This window comes from Plectrocnemia conspersa, unplaced genomic scaffold, assembly GCF_051122295.1.
Source record: "Plectrocnemia conspersa isolate PC_06_02 unplaced genomic scaffold, ASM5112229v1 ptg000014l, whole genome shotgun sequence".
In the NCBI taxonomy this organism is placed as follows: Eukaryota; Metazoa; Arthropoda; class Insecta; order Trichoptera; family Polycentropodidae; genus Plectrocnemia; species Plectrocnemia conspersa.
This window is the reverse complement of record NW_028277178.1, coordinates 29,127,212-29,145,414: the sequence shown is the minus strand read 5'-3', so window position 1 is coordinate 29,145,414 and position 18,203 is coordinate 29,127,212. Positions and strand designations below refer to the sequence as shown.

General features: G+C 43.2%; 3 protein-coding genes across 9 annotated transcripts in view; 2 read left to right on the top strand and 1 right to left on the bottom strand.

Annotated features, from left to right (window-relative positions):
- Positions 1 to 66: 66 nt before the first annotated feature.
- LOC148226732 (longitudinals lacking protein, isoforms A/B/D/L-like) lies at positions 67 to 12,333 on the top strand. 5 transcript variants are annotated; one of them, XM_088203317.1, is made up of 5 exons: positions 67 to 281; positions 350 to 944; positions 1,011 to 1,085; positions 8,795 to 8,855; positions 9,149 to 10,642. In XM_088203317.1, exons 1-5 carry the CDS (start codon positions 108 to 110, stop codon positions 9,246 to 9,248), a joined length of 1,005 nt encoding a protein of 334 aa, XP_088059443.1. In that variant the 5' UTR covers positions 67 to 107; the 3' UTR covers positions 9,249 to 10,642. The 5 variants fall into 5 exon arrangements, with proteins under 5 accessions (XP_088059443.1, XP_088059441.1, XP_088059444.1 ...); XM_088203315.1 differs by lacking the exons at positions 8,795 to 8,855; positions 9,149 to 10,642 and adding an exon at positions 11,275 to 12,333; XM_088203318.1 differs by lacking the exons at positions 8,795 to 8,855; positions 9,149 to 10,642 and adding an exon at positions 10,786 to 10,967.
- Positions 12,327 to 14,190, top strand: psq (BTB-domain-containing protein pipsqueak). Of its 2 annotated transcripts, none has more exons than XM_088203321.1 (4): positions 12,327 to 13,106; positions 13,173 to 13,350; positions 13,419 to 13,698; positions 13,757 to 14,190. In XM_088203321.1, exons 1-4 carry the CDS (start codon positions 12,594 to 12,596, stop codon positions 13,932 to 13,934), a joined length of 1,149 nt encoding a protein of 382 aa, XP_088059447.1. In that variant the 5' UTR covers positions 12,327 to 12,593; the 3' UTR covers positions 13,935 to 14,190. The 2 variants fall into 2 exon arrangements, with proteins under 2 accessions (XP_088059447.1, XP_088059448.1); XM_088203322.1 differs by having other exon boundaries at positions 12,420 to 13,106; positions 13,215 to 13,350.
- Positions 14,191 to 14,261: 71 nt separating this feature from the next.
- The window catches only part of fz2 (frizzled 2), a 32,026-nt gene continuing 28,084 nt past the window's right edge, over positions 14,262 to 18,203 (bottom strand). The window contains exons 2-3 of one of the 2 annotated variants that reach the window (XM_088203306.1): positions 16,618 to 16,694; positions 14,262 to 16,294 (exon numbers count right to left, since the gene is read on the bottom strand). In XM_088203306.1, the coding sequence (XP_088059432.1) occupies positions 14,471 to 16,270 (1,800 nt within the window). In that variant the 5' untranslated portion in view covers positions 16,271 to 16,294; positions 16,618 to 16,694 and the 3' untranslated portion in view covers positions 14,262 to 14,470. Of the gene's footprint in view, positions 16,295 to 16,364; positions 16,505 to 16,617; positions 16,695 to 18,203 lie in introns of those variants that run through there. The other variant, XM_088203305.1, reaches the window with a different exon arrangement.

Below are 18,203 nucleotides of genomic sequence, written 5' to 3'. Positions count from 1 at the left end.
GTTAGCGCCGACAACGTCGCACTCGCTCGACCGCCGTTGCGTTGGCAACTCGGCGGCGTGACGCTCGTCGCGTGGCAGTTGGCAACATTGGCGAGACGGCCGCCGCCATGGAGGACGACCAGCAGTTCTGCCTGCGGTGGAACAACCATCAATCCACCCTCATATCCGTATTCGACACCCTCTTAGAGAAGGGCGTCCACGTGGACTGCACCCTAGCGGCGGAGGGGCGCACGCTCAACGCGCACAAGGTCGTCCTCTCAGCTTGCAGTCCCTACTTCGAGGTGAGTCTTCCTCTTCTCTCTAACGCCAGCTCGCGTCTTCAACACCGTCTCCGACCTTCGACTTGCAGGCCGTTCTCGGACAGCAGTATGACAAGCACCCTATCATCATCCTGAAGGACGTCAAGTTCGCCGAGCTGCGCGCCATGATGGACTACATGTACCGCGGCGAGGTGAACATCTCGCAGGATCAGCTCGGCGCTCTGCTCAAAGCTGCGGAGTCGCTCCAAATCAAAGGCCTCTCCGACAACAAGCCCCCGCCGCCTCCCCCTCCCCTCGCTCGTCCCGAACCTCAAGAACCTGCGCCTCTCGAGCCCGCGCGTCCAGACGAAGAACGTCCCCCGAGCCCCCGGCCCGAGGGGCGCGGCTCCCGCGAGGGCTCCGAGAGCCCCGCGCGCCGCAAGCGCAAGAGGCGCCGCCCCTCGCTCTCCCCCACCGACTCTCGCCCCCGCTATCCGACCCCTCCCGCTGCCGCCGCGGACTGCTTCGACGCCCCAGAACCTGAACCTGACCCCGAACTACCCCCATCACCCGGACCCATAGAACCCAAAGCTGAGTACGTCGAAGGCAACGAGGACTCCGTCGAGGACCTGACCGTAGACGAAGAGATGGACAGCGACGGGGAGCAGCCGGGTGCCAGCCGTCCGTCCGACGGCTCCGACAGAGGTATACGCCCTTAAACCTTCCATTTCGACCGTTTCGGTACGCTCACCGCCTCCGTTCGCCTTCCAGGATATGCGTGGCAGACCGACAACAGATCCAGAGACGACACCGGCGTACCACGAGATGGACCGCGCGACTCCCAAGGTAAGAACGCCCTCGCAAACGCTCCGTCCGACTTCTCTTCGCTTTCGCGTTCGCGTTTCTTTCGTCGGGAGTGTTCCGTCGTCCTCGGAGAATATGGTAACGGCGAGGTAATTCAAGGTAGGTTCTCCGTCCGTTTCGGACATGAGGTAGTATTCTTTTATTTATTAAACGTCGACATAGTGCATGATTATTTTTAGATTGCGGGATCGAGGGATTATTTGTAAAATCGCCGTAGGTAGTTTATAAGTGTGCACTTCACCCGCCCGAGTCCAACGAATTTACTTCATAAATATACAATTGTTACAAAATTAACATATGGTGGACTCTCGATTATCCGAATGTTTACAACAAACGAATTTACCTTAGTGTTATTATTCATATCAATGTTCCGATTGATCAATGTAATACTCTTGTATCCTCATCCTTTTCCTTTCCGAGAGATTGAAATCCTAGATCGTTTAAATTGTAGACCAACTGATGATTTCTTTATCAATTTGACATTAATTCGCATATCTCAGATATTCCAATTCAGATTCACAGAATTCACAACATGTCTGAAGCAGCTCACATGCTTGCGTGGTTAATACTTTGACACAATAGTCACGTTTTAAAAAATATCAATTAAATGGTCGCCTCTAGACCTTTTGCAGCAGCTGATCCTTTCAATGTAATCATCGATGACATACATTTCAGGTGGTATCTCAGCTATAATTTGACAGATGTTGTTTTTAGGTGCTCTTAAGTATCGAGTTTGTCAAAATAATCCAACGGCGTTAAATCGCATGATCTTGGCGGCCAATTGCTGTCTATCAAAACGTGAAATAATGCGACCTGGGAACTTTCGCGCAAAACTTATTGAAACCACGTGTGTTCCACATCAATATTTTCGATTTCGTACCAAAAATAATCGGTTATCATGCACCCGTAGCGCTCACTGTCGACTGTTACAGTCCGATCTTCGTTATTTTCAAAAAAATAAGGCACAATGACCCACTAAACACACTTTTTGGTCTCTCGTGAATCACGCGAGGATTTTCCTCGCTCTATATGCGGCAATTTTGCTTATTAACATTCCCAGATAGGTGGAAATGTGCATCATCAGAAAAGATTTTCTTTTAAAAATCAGCATCAACCTCCTGCTGCTCTATCGCTTCCAGTCTCTTCAAATATTTTCGCTACATTGCAAATTGTACGATAATCTTCCTGTAAATTTCGATACTTATTTGTGTTGAATAATTTTAAGACGTTGAGTGGTAGTTAAGTGATTCATTTCACGAATATGTCGTTGCAAATTAAAATTTGTCACTTTGAACATGCGTGATTATTCAAATTCTAAATCAATTTTTTTTCTCCTGTGGAACGATTAATTCTAAATCTTTTATTTTTTATACTCTTGAGTCTTTTCACTACAAATCAAATAAGGGTCTAGTTTGTTGCAAGACATTGATGTTTTTTGCTGTTTTAGTCAAATATTTTTTGAGGATAATTTAAATGAGCAATGTATAATAAAATGTTTGTGATTTACTGTTGGACAGATTAAGTGCGAGCGAGCATTGGTCAGAGTAGTGAACACCCTATGAATAACTGCAACGAATCCTTTTCAGAAAATTTACCTTACATAAATACAATACAATTCCTTTTATGGAACAAAGTATTTATTTAAATGCACATATCTCTTAAAATAATTCCCTATTAAATTGCCCCATTATTATGATATGTAGTGAATATAGTAATCGCCGATAATGCAAATTATCACTAGTCTGTTTATTATCAACAGTCCATGGACATTAACCCTATGGATGCTAAACAATGATATATTTTTGATTGTGAAACTAGCGAGAATGGCTAACAACGATCATTGTTAGCTCATTGATGACATCATAATGCTCAAATATGAAAACTTTATGTGCATCAGTGGTTTAAAATATGTTATATGTATTTTAATTAATTATTGTGTAAAATTGACACGGATATGTGACTTGGCAGGTTTATGAATTTCAATTACTGCATTTTATGATTCTGTTAAGATTTTTACATAAATAAAACTACAAATTATTTATCAAGTTGTTCCACAAGTCTTTATTTTTTAAGGTGTAGCGAGTTAAAAATTAAAACGTGTAATACTTTATAAATTGTATATTCTCGATCTTTTTCTTCAATTATTCTCCACATATTACATTTTTTTGTATTTGGTTTAAAAAATAATGTATTTTTGGAAGCAAGAGATCTTGCCGTTTTTTATATTTGTTTTTGTAAAATATTTTTTTCAGATTATGAAATATGCATATTCTGCAAATTAACCTTTCCTAATTTTTTAAGTGTCTACCTGCCCTTACGTGGCTATTCAATGTCAAAATTCCCGGAACGAAATTTTTAGAACCACATTTGACACTTTCTAAATTGAATGGTTTCCCTGCCCAATGCAATACAGATGTTTTTAACTGCTATTGTCGCATTATGACCCAGTTGAAACTTATAGAGCATAATATAGCTCAACAGATTATTTTATCTCCATTGCCATTGTTGATTTAACGTTGAAAATATCGAAACAAAAAATATCCCGTTACTAAATAGCATCATTGATACGACTACTGTAAACAAACACCGAAAGAATAGTGAAATTATCGTTAATTTATAAAAAGTTATACGTTATTGCAAATGTAAGAAAAAAACGCAGACTAATGGGACAACATGGTACACGAAAAAAGCACATTTGACACAAATTACATTAAAATAATCTCACTAATTACATAAAAACTTTAATAACCCAAAAAATTAAAAGCCTTACAAATTACACAAATAAAAATTAAAAACACAATTTCTTAAAAATAAAAAAATTCAAATTGTATAACAGAATAAAAAAACTTCTTGAGAATTACAAAACAAAACTAAAAATTTTATAGAAAAAATACTTGCAATATTTTAAATGTTCTGTGAAAGAACGCCATGAAGATCTTTTTTTATGTACAACACAAATGGTACTTGATCTTTTAATGGGCTGTGTTTAGTATTTGCTTCAGAGGAAAATCACATTTTTTTGTCATGTATACATTGATATTAAAAGGCGATGTAACCAAAGAGTTAATTCATAAAATAATATGTAATCCACACGGATAATCGAAAGTACACTCAAAGTTAAGATATTTTTTTTAACATTTTAATAGATTAAATATACAGATTGTTACAAAATTAACGAAATAATGAAAAATTTAATTTCAAGTCTCAAATGTTTGTATTTTGTGTGAATGATATTCGTAGATCCTTGGTATAGTTCCATCCAAACAATTTTATTGTTGTGGGTCACACCTTCTCGTAGTTGTTAGTTGTGTATCGTATGGGTTTAGATTTAAAAAATTGTTTGTAGTCAAACTGTCAATGTAGTATTCAATAATCAACCATCATTCCTTATGTGGCTTATTCTTTTAAGTAACTTTTTTTGTGGTGTAGATTCAGAATATCGGTACACTTTAAATTCAAACCTATTACGCATCATGGACTTTGATACCAAATCATAGCACGTATTGATATTCCTTTCCCAATACATCTGACGATGTGGAACAAAGTCGAATTAGATCTTGTATCCGTTTATTTTCTAATCGAGTGCGTTTCAGTGAATGCATTAATATTTTATGTTTTTTTTCTTCGTATGATATAATACTACAACAAATGAATTTCAAGTTATACTAAAATTTGATTCGGATGACCTGTTTTTTAGCCCTCAAATAATCTTTTTAGCTCCCAAATCGGACCAGTCTATGTTTGAATTTTTTCCAGGAAGAAAGTGGACAATTTTATTCTGTGATCAACAGTGAACACAAATTTTTAGAATTTCTAAAAAATGGTATACCTTTTAACGGAAACCAAGTATCGGATCACTCTTCGCGTAGCATTCGATCCTAATACTTGTACACTGTCATCACTATTCGTATAATTGGAATATTATTAATAAGATTTATATGTGAATTTTATGTGTAAGAATGTTCCAGTGTGGGATCGTAATCATACTTTTTTTTTCAACCGGTTTGCCACATGGTTAAAAAAAATCCACGTTTTAAAACATTTATTTTTGTTTTCATTAAAATTTGACCCCCAATGTAAAAACAATCGTACCCAAACTACCAAATCACTTCCATGCTAAAAGTTTCCACAGTACAGGCGAAATAATTTTTTTCTCTGGTGAAAATTATCCGTTTATGTCGAAATAATTTGTATTTTTTAGACTAAATGCCCTTGTAGTAATCATCCGTTGTCCAATGTTGATTCTGCTTATCACAGTACAATATATTCTTCTTACTTAACGCTCGTAATATTTTTTTTTTAGATATTCTGTATGATCAGATTCTAATAATCAACGTTATACCATAGCAATCAGAGGGAATTTCAGTTAGTTTTATGATGTAGTTATTCTGAATCTTTCAGATCAAATATTATCATGAAATTATTACGTAGTTTTGTACATTCTTGTATTGCAATCTTTGAACAATTATCAATTATTATTTTTAATAAATATCAAGAATACATTAAGTGTTTTTGGTCGTAAATTTTTAAGCGGTAGTATAAAACTTACGTATATTACAATCTAAAAGTTAATATCGTAATTACTAATGTGTTATCAACATATTTGTTCATAGACAGTTTTATTTGAATATTAGCAAATGATCGACAAGGTTATTTATTAACAAGTACAAATATTATGAAATTTATGAATTCTGATGAGTGAAGGTTCACTGTTTCAGTTATCATTAACTTGAATTATTTAAAATCTTTAATATCATTACTTTATATTTAAATTACTTTAATGGCTTATTCAACCTTGCTTCAGCAATTAAATAGCATCACATGCTAGGAATATAAATATTTAAATTTTATTATACATATATAGTATTAATACTTATGATGAGTTACGTTAATATTTTTTTAAAACATATGTTACGACCTAGAAATTAGGAAAATCTAATTTGATATGATCAATCTGAATAATAATTATTTTCACCGCTCATCTGTTGTGCTGACAGTTAATCTCTACAAGATAAAAATCTATGTTACACGGAAGAAAGGGAACTATATACATACCAGGTAATACATATAAATCCTTATTCAAATCGCCTCTCGGATAACTTTTTGATGAAATAAAAATATCTCGGCACATTTTCCTATTTAAATTAATTTATTTTTGTAACAATTATGTGGTAATTTTTTATTAGAACATGCAATTATTTATTTCTGAAATTGAATGTTGTTTGTGCATAAAAATTATGAATGCTTATTGTGTAGGCAGGATAGAAAAGTCAGCACTACTTTATTTTTTGTAGATGTGCACCTTGAATTGTTTGTGTTTTTGGCAAATTTGTTCTAGCTTGTCTTTTATTTCAAGTTTTTTTATTAGTGGGCTAATGAATAATATGTTGTCTAAAAGCTTGAACTTGTCAGTATGAAGATAAAGGAAAATTACATTACAACAGCTTTGCTCCTTTTTGTCGTTAACATATGGCAATATTATTTCAAAAATATTGAATTTTCTTCACTTTTGCTTCGATGATATATTCAAAAATAATTTTCAATTATATGTGCTATGGTTGTCTTTGATTCGTTGTATGTATTTAATTAATTTAAAGCTTTGCATTTAAGTTTTGTGCTCTAGATTGTAATTGTAGATTTTTAAAGTAGAATTAGGGAAATTGTGTTGATGTTAACACCTAAAGCGCCGTACTTTTGCGCGAAAAAACAAACGTTCAGCCGGCATATTTGCGCGTGATCGAAAAAAGTGCGAAATAATCCCAATTTTCTAATTGTCATATTACTAAAATTACGCTACTAATAATTATAAAAGTTGGCGTGGGCACTCGCCAAATACAATATCAATCAGAGCTTTTCGGTCGTAAATATTCAATTTATGCAAAATATTTGTCGACTTTTGTAAAATTCCTTAAGTCATTGCCATTGGTGTGACATTTATATAAACCGATTTAGAATAAGTATGAAGGACATTTGAAAAAAAAAAATTTTAACAAAATCTCGAACTACTTAATTTTTTTTTAATTATTTAATTTTGTATGGAAAGAATTATAATAACGACATCTGTTAGAAGAATATACTATCTAAAATATAATTAATCTCTTTTGGTGCTCTATAATGATCAAAGATGTCAGTAAAAGTCTGTTAAAGATCGAGTTTCATAAAAGCATGTTAACATGCGTCCGTCCGGCTGTAGGATCTATCTAGTCCCCAAAAAGCATGCTAAACGGATTACGGCGCTTTAAGTGTTAAGACAAAAACATAAATAATGCTTATGCTAAAAAATTCTAGCAATATTAAAGTTTAAAAATTTATAATTATTTAGAGTAACGTAGTCTATAATCAATTATTAAACATTTTTGAGTATTTTGCCAAAAGTAAATGTTGATAGATTTTGCAGGAAAAATATAATAAAGCAACGTTAAAGCTGCTATAATCGTTTCATTGTGGCTAAATTTTTGTTGTACATTAAAACAGTGTATTCAGAAAAAACAGAAATGGTCAAATCTGTCCTCCAAATTTTATATATGTTGAAGTTTTTCCTATACTTTATTCTATAATTATTTTAAATGTCAATATTGTATTCGACTATCACAGTACAATTGTTAACAGTGAAAGGTTTTAATTTGTTTATTGAATTTCGTGAATGTCTTTCGATGCGTATTTTTATTTTTTACATCTTGATTTATGAGTATTGTTCATTATATTCAAGCTACGGATAATTTGAGATATTGAATATGAGCTGATTCAGTGCGTGTGTACTTTTAAGCGCGAACGGATGTCGAAAATTGTGCGCATTATCTACGACAAGCTTTGCTGCGCTTTCGCGGCTCGAAGAAAAACCGTCTCACGATCTGTACCGGCTCGGGACCGTCGTCGCGCTATAATACCGATTCTAAAATTTCATCGTCGGACGCATACCTTTAGCATATATGAATATATGTGAGTGTTTTTGTTTTACAATCGGTGTTTTTTATTAACAGATGTAAAGAAGGACGAGATCGTTAAAAAGATCGCGGGAGGAAAGCGGGGAGAAGAGAGCGCTCCGCCGAATTTCAAACTGACGCTGCCGTGCGCTCAGTTCGTCACCAAGAGCGGTTACACGTGTCCCACGTGTCAGCGGACTTATAACGCGCGAAAGAACCTGGTTCGACACGTAAACTTAGAGTGCGGCAGAGAGCCGCAGTACGGGTGTCCGCATTGTCCACATAGGAATCATCGAAGAAACGAGCTCAAGAGGCACATCGATAAGAAGCACGGGGATCTCGTCCGGGAGGCTGCGCCCGGTCGATCCTCGAGGAGCCGCAGCTCGGAATAATGCGGTCGACGCTCGTGCCTAACGATCATTATATTATGCATATTTTTTGAAAATCATATTATATATTATATTATTATACACGTGCGCCCACTTTTGACACTTGAAGCGCTTTTTATAGTTAGTTTTGTAAGATGGTATATAGTTTATATGTGTTTGTTTACGTGCAAAGACTGAAACGAAGCGGAATCATGTGCCTTACCCGTTTTATAGAATTTGTAATTTTTATACATTGTCGCTTGGATAAGAATAATAAACTGGAAGAGACGATTCGACGAAAGTATGTTTTTATTTGCGAATCCCGGCCCCGGAGAGCGAAAGAGAGGGTGAGTATATGCGTCGAGAGACGACTCATCACACGGTGCGCGTGTCGTTTCAGGAGAGACTCGAAGAGGACGCGAACGGCGATCTCGGCGGACTCGCGTCGACTGCGCACACACGTAATGTCTTTACTTCCAGCTTATGTCGAGTTTCTTTTTTATTTTACCCACTAAAAGTTAACTTGCATGGTGCATGACGTTATTATTTTGATTTACGTAAAGTCGAATAGAGAACGACCGTTTAATTTTGTTTCGTATATCCGTTTGCCGTTTATCGACGTACACGTTGCGAATAAATTCGAGTTTGTGTCATGGCTTTTTATTTTTGTAATTTTTCTTGCGTTGATATTTCCGCGTTGTCGTTGTTCCGCGCTCTCCATGAGAAGCTTGTTGATATACTTTTTATCTCGCAGGTGTGGCATCTTTGGAGACGGGACCTATCGTTACTCGACCGTCCGTCGGTATAACCGCGGACGATTCGGATTCGAACCCGCTGGCCACAGCGAAAAGTAAATTATTCCAAGGTGCCCTGTCCCAGAACAATAACGTGATAGTCAAAGGCGACGAGGGAGAGCTCGCGGCGGTTCAGAAGCGCGAGCCCGATTCGGAAGACGAGTACGACGACTTCGACGACATTCTGCTGCCCGACGAGTCCGAGGTGTACGGCTCTCTGTTGTACAGCGGCGGCGAAGAAGAAGGGGCCGCCGCGAGGGCGAGTCGGCGGGGCGTCGTCGCCGAGGACGAGCCGCCTCCGCAGTTCGTCTGCCGCCACTGCGGCAAGCGTTACAGATGGAAGTCTACTCTGCGCCGCCACGAGAGCGTCGAATGCGGAGGCAAGCCGCCGACGCAGGCCTGCCCGTACTGTCCGTACCGAGCCAAACAGAGAGGCAACCTGGGCGTGCACGTGCGCAAACACCACAACCAGCAGTGGATTAATTTCGCCGACACGAAACTCAGGAAAACCAAGAAGGAAAACCAGTCCATCAAGTACTAATCCTTCCGCCGAGTCTTCGGAGAATTTTTTCTATTTCGATTTTGTAAAATTGCCAAAGTGTTTTTGAACCAAATCTTTACGAGGAATATATTTATATACATATATTATATATATACACACGTGAACGTTGTTATATTTTCAGAGAAAATATATTCTATTTATATTTTAAGAGAGTTGTAATAATACCTAATATAAATGTTATACATATACTATTTTAATTATTAATAACGTACCGAGTGAGAGAGAACATTCCTTAATTGTAGTCTTCGACGCGCGTCGGGGTTCGTAAGTTATCCGTCGGCACTTTTGTTATCGAGAGAAGCTCGAGAAAAAAATGTAAGACTGAACGCATGGTATTTCCTCCGGATTCCACTCTTCATGCAATAATTTATCTTAAGTTTTGTATCGATATTCCGTCGGTTCGAACGAATCTCCTTTGAGGTTTTTCTTCGAATGCGATAGTAAGTTTTGAATAATTTTTCTTTTTTTTTTAAATATTTTTATATGCGAGATGTTTTTTTTTATATTTTTTCTAAATGCCAAAGGAACACGGATGTTTTTGTTTTCGCTCTGTTATCATATTTTATTTTTCATAGTTTTTTTTGTTTTGTCTTTCGTTTATTACAAATTTTATGCACTTAACAAAGATTAATTTATATATTTTTATATAACGATAATATTATTGATATTGTTTTGTTGAGAGAGTTATGTTTTATATATAATATATTATATTTACGATTAGTTTCAAATAACATAAGTGTAAGTTTATTCTCATATATACACGCTCGAACGTTACTCGAAAAATATTGTTTGTTATCGCACTTTTTGGTTATTGTTAACGATACGGTGCGCGATGTCGCGCATCGTTTGGGTGCATCGGTTTGACTGTTCAATAAAACATGTTGAAAACACACTCGAGGTTGTTTGTTCTCTTCCAGTCGCACACCCGAATAATATTCCGTCTCGAACGAAACGGTAAGATGCGGACGCGGCCAGAGGGGCGCTTACCGTATCGCGTCGATCGTTCCGTTCTAACCGATGACAACTTTTCTTCAGGTCTTTGTCGCTTTCGGACGCAGCCGCTGAAGGAGGCCGGGTAAGAATCTCTAGGACGTCCGGCTTTGAGATTTTTTTTATTCATTATCTTATTTTATATAAATATTACGATCACCATCGGTTTCGTGTTTGTACCTAACATACTTGTACGGTGACATAGTAATAAATGTTTTTATTTTTGTTTTGTTTTGTTTTTTTTTATTTCTACTACCGTTCGCCTTGTTGTCGTTGTGTTGTGTCTAGTCGTCTTGTGAACACTTTTCGCTTCTAATCGCAAAGCGTACATCCATCGTTGACTAATATAACATTCGCGTAATGCATGCGCACCTATCGCACCGCCGCCGCCATCGCCTAAACGCACCGCCGCTCGTCCGTCGCCGCGTTCGGTCCCTTCGACGGAACGCGCCGACGGACGACGGCTCCCCGTTCGTTTTTCATCAGTAGCGTCGCTCCGGCAACAATCATTAAGCGTGAATGTTTACGTTTCAGCTGAAGATGTGAGTTTTACCCGGATCGGAGGGTTGTCGTGGGAACAGTGGTCGGCGAGGCTGGCTCTCCCGGCGACCGCGTCGCCGCGGGAGAGCGACTCGCCCGTCTCGGCGGGCGGGTTCGCGTGCCCCGACTGCGGCCGCGTCTATAAGCTCAAGTCGTCGCTGAGGAACCACCAGAAGTGGGAGTGCGGCAAGGAACCCCAGTTTCAGTGCCCGCACTGCGTGTACCGGGCCAAGCAAAAGATGCACATCGCCCGCCACATGGAGCGCATGCACCGCGAGAAGGTGTACGTCAAGCCGGAGCCGGAGCTCCGCGCCGACAACCTGACCATTTAGCGCCGGAGATCTCCGCGCGTCGACCGGTCGGCAGCTACGGATCGGGCGCCGTCGCAGCTGTGACTATAGATTCCTAACCGCAGTGCCTTTCCAGTACGATTACGAATTTAAGTTAGTGAAATTAGCGCTGGAGATACGGCGACTCTTTGCCATATATAGCATGTTCCATTATTTCCGCGGTATGATAATACTCGACGATTATGAAACGTCTCATGTGTTACTATTAGGCTAGTACGTAAAGACGCTAGTGTATTTTTCTACATATATGCATACGTTTTATAGACATATGTTTTAGTTTTAATTTTATACATTTTTGTATATATATATATATATATACACCCGCTACGAGGAGGAGTTTTGCATTTATCTCGCCCCGGAGGACGTTCCGCGGCAGTCATTTTACTCCGTATACAGTCATTTTTAATTTTCGCTCGATCTTTTCTACGATGCTTTATTTACTCTTACGTTTTTTGCATTTATTACGCTTAGTTTTATTACGAAAGTAGGGTGCGAGGATTCTCATTTACGATTAGACGGACGCGAGTCTCCGCGAAGGATCGTTTTTGCGCGTAGGACCGGAGCGGTGTCTTGTTTATTTTTTACGTTTATTTTATATATATATATATTTTAATGTCTATATGCATCACTTTAACGCGTCTCGCCGCCTCCGCGTCTGTATGCATTTTATTACATTTTAATAAAAAAATATTGAAATATAAAACGAGTATGCGTTTGAATCTGCACCTTTCCCGCGATCCCCCCCCACCCCCGCGAGAGCGCGCAGTTCCGGGAGAAGAAGGGAGAGGCGGAAAGAAAAACGGGAAAATCAATCGGGCGGCGGCGGGAAGGCACGCGCCGTAAAAAATCAATGGAGAGGGCCCGCGCCGGCGCCTCCCCGCCCCGAGGGTCGGCGGCTCCTGCGCTTTCACTCTCGCGACGGCGCGCGCCGCGGAAGGTGCTGGAGATGGCCGCGGTGGCGGGATGACGGGTCACGCGGAGGCCGCGGAGGAGCGCGCGGAGCTCGCCATGCACACGCTGGCTCCCGCGCGCTCCCCCGACCGCCGACTCCCGCCGCTGCTGCACCGGCTGCAGTCCTGCTCGACCCGCTCCTCCTGCGAGCTGCGGTCCCCCCAGGCCGTGGAGGCGGACTACCCCCTGGCGGATCCGGCGGCGCCGGCGGCCACCCCGGTGCGCGACGATGACGGCTTTCGTCAGGTGCTCGAGCCTCGAGACGACGACGTCGCGATCGCTTCGGACCTGCTCCGGCTGATTCCGGGCGAGCCGATCGACGACGGCTTTCCCCCGTCGTCGTTCCTCTCGGTGTCGCTGTGTCTCTCCCAGGAGATCCGCCAGGACGAAGTCGCCGACGCGGAGCCGCCGGACGGGTTCCGACCCGCGCAGGGTCAGCCCGTCGCCGGACCTAAGACCTGGTCTCAGCGCGACATGGAGAGCGCGCTCGACGCGCTGCGCAACCACGACATGAGTCTCACCAAGGTCTGTCCGACGCCGTAGCTCTCTCCTCGCGGCTTTTAGCTCACTTCCCGTTCGTTTTCTCGCAAGGCTTCGGCCGCCTTTGGCATCCCCTCGACGACGCTGTGGCAGCGCGCGCACCGTCTCGGCATCGATACGCCCAAAAAGGAGGGACCTTCCAAGTCGTGGAGCGAGGGCAACCTGCACGACGCGCTGAGAGCCCTGCGCACGGGCACCATCTCGGCCAACAAGGCCAGCAAAGCTTACGGTGAGCGCTCCTCTCCTCTCCCCATTTCTCGAGATTTTATTGAGATATATATATATACACACTTTTAGGCATCCCGAGTAGCACGCTATATAAAATTGCTAGAAGAGAGGGCATACGATTAGCGGCGCCGTTCAACGCCGCTCCGACCGCCTGGAGGCCGGGCGATTTGGAGCGAGCTTTGCAGTCCATCCGCTCCGGCCACTCTTCGGTGCAGAGGGCCTCCACCGAGTTCGGCATCCCCACGGGTACTCTCTACGGCCGATGTAAGCGCGAGGGCATCGAGCTGTCGCGCTCTAATCCGACGCCTTGGTCCGAGGACGCGATGGGCGAGGCGCTCGAAGCAGTCAGGTTGGTCGCGGTAGTTTCCATCTTTTCGAATCCCTATCTACCGCTCTTTCGCTTTCAGGGTCGGTCAGATGTCGATCAACCAGGCGGCGATCCACTACAACCTGCCCTATTCGTCTCTGTACGGTCGATTTAAGCGGTGCAAGTACGAGAACGAGGCGCAGGCGAGGCCCCCGCCCGACTATCGCCGACAGGAGGCGCCCGACCCCTCCGGCCGCGGCTGCGTCCCCATCAGTTAGCAATAACGTTTCGCATCGAAACGAAACGAAACGAGTACAAAGTCAAAGGGTAAAAAATCGCAAGTCTAGCTCCGTCGACAATAATAGCGGCGAAGAGCGAACGTAAAATACAACTCACTGTGATAGTAACTTATTTATCGATTATACATACTATATTTATACTAGCGCGTAAGTTAGACATTGTTGTTTTGCGACATTGACGATAAGCTTAGTCCGGTAGCCGTGTTACGATTAATAAACGACTGATCTTGTACCACGCTTGCGTTTCATTCGTCTCCCGCGGGAAAGGAAAGGGGTGAGAAGTGAGAAATGAGAAAAACATACCTCAACGATACACGAGTTTTATTTCGAGCGCCGGCCGCGACCGGCGCGCAGTATAAAAACAGTCCACATTTTCATCATACATAGTACATAATAGTAGTCATAGTATTATATTATATACAGAGTACTTATATTTACACGAGAGCTTAGGGGGTAGGGTGTATAAATTACGTACGTCGAGAGAGTATACCGGAGCGCCGCGGAGACTAGATTCGTCAGACGTGCGACCGCGGCGGCGGGGGGCGCGGCGCCGGCGTCTTGTGGGCCCTGGGCTCGATCAGGGCTCCGGTCGCGTTGGGGGCGAGCGGCGCGGGCGCTCCTCCGATGGCTCTCCGGCAGAAGCGCCGCCAGGAATCGAGGGTCTTGCCGGACCAGATCCACACGCCCGACGTGATGCCGACGGCCAGCGCCATGAAGTACTTGAGTACGAGTACGGCGTAGAGCGGGCGCGGAGATCCGGACGCGGAAGCCAACGCGGAAGCGGACGCGGGCGCGCAAGAGCAGGCCAGCCGTCGCAGTCTGGGTCCGAGCGTAGCGGCTTCGTAGAGGTGGCAGCCGAGAACCGCGGCGGCAGGTACCGCGTAGAGCACGCTGAAGATGCCGATGCGGATCATCAGCTTCTCGAGCTTGTCCGCCTTGGAGCCCGCGCCGGCGCCGCCCTGTCGCTTGATGGCAGAGCGGATGCGGAAGAGCGAGACGAAACCCGCCGCCAGAAAGCTGGCGCCCGCGGCCAGGTAGACGAGCAGCGGCGCGATCACGAAGCGCTTGAGGTTCTCGGGGTCGAGGTTTCCGGCGTAGCAGACTCCGGCTACGGGATCTCCGTCGACCGCGGATCCTAGAAGGGCGGCCGCGCTCTGCGCCGCCGGCACCAGCCACGCTACTAAGTGGAAGTAGGGCGAATAGCCCGCGATCGCCTCGTTTCCCCATTTCAAACCGGCGGCGAGGAACCACGCGAAAGACAGGACCACCCACCAGACGCTGGAAGCCATACCGAAGAAGTAGACTAGGAGGAAGACGAGCGCGCAGGCGTTCGGTTCGGAGGCTCCGGATCGCACGGCGCCGCCCTCGCACGCCACAGCGTCTCTGCCCAAGGGCGCGCGCGCCAAGTAGCCCAGCGAAACCATGAAGTAGCAGGCCGACAGGAAGACGATGGGCCTCTCAGGGTATTTGAAGCGCTGGCGGTCTATGAGGAAGGTGGTGAGCGTCATGAGGGTGGAGGCCGCGCACAGGCCGCTCCAGAGGGCCACCCAAGCCGCGGCGAAGTCCCGCTCGTCGTCGGTGTAGAACGCGCCCCGGCACGGCAGCGCACAGTCCGGAACGCCGGCCAGACGAGCCCCCGCGCCCTCCCGTCCTCCGCCGCCCAGGGGCACCAGCGGGGGGCGGCAGCCGCAGCCGCACGCGCCCCCGCCGCCGGCCCTCTCCCCCGGCGGCCTTTGGCAGTTTTTTGAGTTGCGGCAAGGGGGCTCCGCTTTGCCCTTCCCCGGGCGATCCTTTTTCGGATCCCGATCGTCCGGCAGAGGCGCCGCCGGCCTCCGCGTCGGCTTCGACGTCGCCTCGTCGCCCCCGGCCGCCGCCTTGTGACCCTCCTCCATGCACAAATTATTCTGATCTCCGTAAGCCGGCAGCCTCTCGCACGCCATCCGTTCCGGCCAGGCGAAATTATACATCCGCATAATAGGCGAGCATCCCGCCCTAGCGCGCTCGCAGACGCTGCGGCACGCCGGCAGCGGCTTCGGATAGTCGTCCAGACAGATAGGCGTATAAATCGAACACAGGAAAAACTTGAGATCGGGCGAACACTTGATCTCGACCAGCGGCCAGAACTGGTTCACCTCCATGCCGGCCTCCTTCTGACTGTCGTGGTTCAGCTCGTTAGGAAACGAGGTCATGTTGTACGGGATGTCCTTGCACATCTGGATGGTGATCTCCTCGCAGCGCGGCCCCGGCTCGCCGCCCGCGCCCCCGAGGAGCAGGCACGCCAGAGCCGCCACCGCCGCCGCTGCCGCTGCCCCCATCGCGCCGGAGTCTCACTCGACCGCCTGAAACGAAAATATCTATTATTACTACACGTCTCGCTTTGAATTTTAAACGGCGCGCGCAAGACCCGACCTCGACGCGAGGCGATTGCCTCCGCTGCGGCATGTCTCGACGAACGTCAAAAACACAGCGCGAGAGCAGCGCACGCGCGACTCCGTCGGAGGCCCGCGGCCGACTGACAGACGAGAGCGACTAGGGAAGCGCTCGAGCGCTCGTTACTGCGAGTCGCCCGAGTGCGGCCCCGCGTATTCGCGTATATTCTGCGATCGCACGTGCTCTCTGTTTACTTCGTGGCGAGTTATCTATCGTCTGGTAAAAAACGCACCATCGGAAGCTCTCCGTCTCCGGCGCCCCTTCCGACTCGGCTCCTCGGGCAGCTCTTTCGTTAATTCCTTCTGCGATCTGAAAACGACATTCGAACGACTTTAGTTATTTGTGCAAAAAAAATACAACATATAACATTTTGGGATTGATTTTAATAGTTTTTTTTTTAAATATGACATAAGAAATCTATTGTATGTCATTATTAGTAACAGTAATATGTTATGTATGTCGTTATTCAAATCTGGGTCAAATTCTACGCTTCTTACTATAATATAGTTACCGGCTTATAAATTACCTATCGCAATTTAAAATTATTTAAAAAAATAAATACCCAGAGCCCAATCTGTATTGTGGGATAAGCAATTTAAGTTTAGGTTCTTATTTTGTCACCGACCAATAACGAGTTGTGAAACATTCACAAGGAATTTAATAGTAAAATGTCCATAGAAACAGTTTTCTTTAAGACTGATAAAGCGTTCGGCATGTAAGAAGTTTAATTAATAAACTCGTTATTTAACTATGGTATGTTTTGAATTAATTTTAAAATCATTGTTAAGTACTGTTTTCCTATGTTTTGGTGTACTTTAAGAATCAATTATTGTTATTTACGATATTTTGCTCTATTCGCAGACAATACGGATAGTTCCTTTCAATACGGATATTTTAAAATCCCCATCGAGCGGTAGATAGATTTCAAAACAGAAAAAAATATTGAATAATGGTTTGACGAAAGTAATGTTTTCTGGAAAAAATAAAAAAAAATTTGAATACCTACAACTTTTTTCGATTCTAAACTTTCATTGATATAAACCATACAAACATAGTAGCTATAAAGAAATTCAAAGAATTGAAACATACCTAAAAGTGTATCAAACATTGAAAATAGATTACAAATTTATAAAATCTGCAGTTTTGTATTCTCCCCTGATTTTGGAGAAATTAGTAAAATATTTCATTAAAAATCGTGTTAAATGCTCCTTGGCTCCGATACAACACCGTGATGTGTTATGCCAAATATATATTCTATTTTTTGAAGCCATTTTAAATGATTTGATGACAAAATTTCCAGTATTTTATTTCATTAGTTACTCAGAGATACTTCTATCAATATATTATATTAAGGTAAAAAGATTTGCTAATACCTAACCATTTTATCTGGAATTGTCAAATTACTAAAATTCGTCGTAAAATCTGTTAATCCATCGATGGATTTTGAAAATAATTTTTTGACCACCAACCGCTCAAAATCTAGACGTGTGATTTGTTATTCATGTTTCTTAATTTAAAAAGTTTTGTTTTTACATTTACGTAAATATCTTTAGATTCATTAAATTACTGTTTTTATTTCAACTCAATATTTAGACATGCGAGCAATGATCACAGAAGTGCTATTATGCTAATATTTGAACAATTTTGAAAGGGTTTGATTCGTTTATTTTTGGAAAGCAATGAAGATTATCAATTTTATTTAAAAATAAAATTAGCATTATATAAAATAACTGTTCCATAAAACGAACTGTTTGTTCATTAGCATTGATTAGTACAGTGCATCTTTTTCCGAAGATTTACCTTACATAAATGCACAAA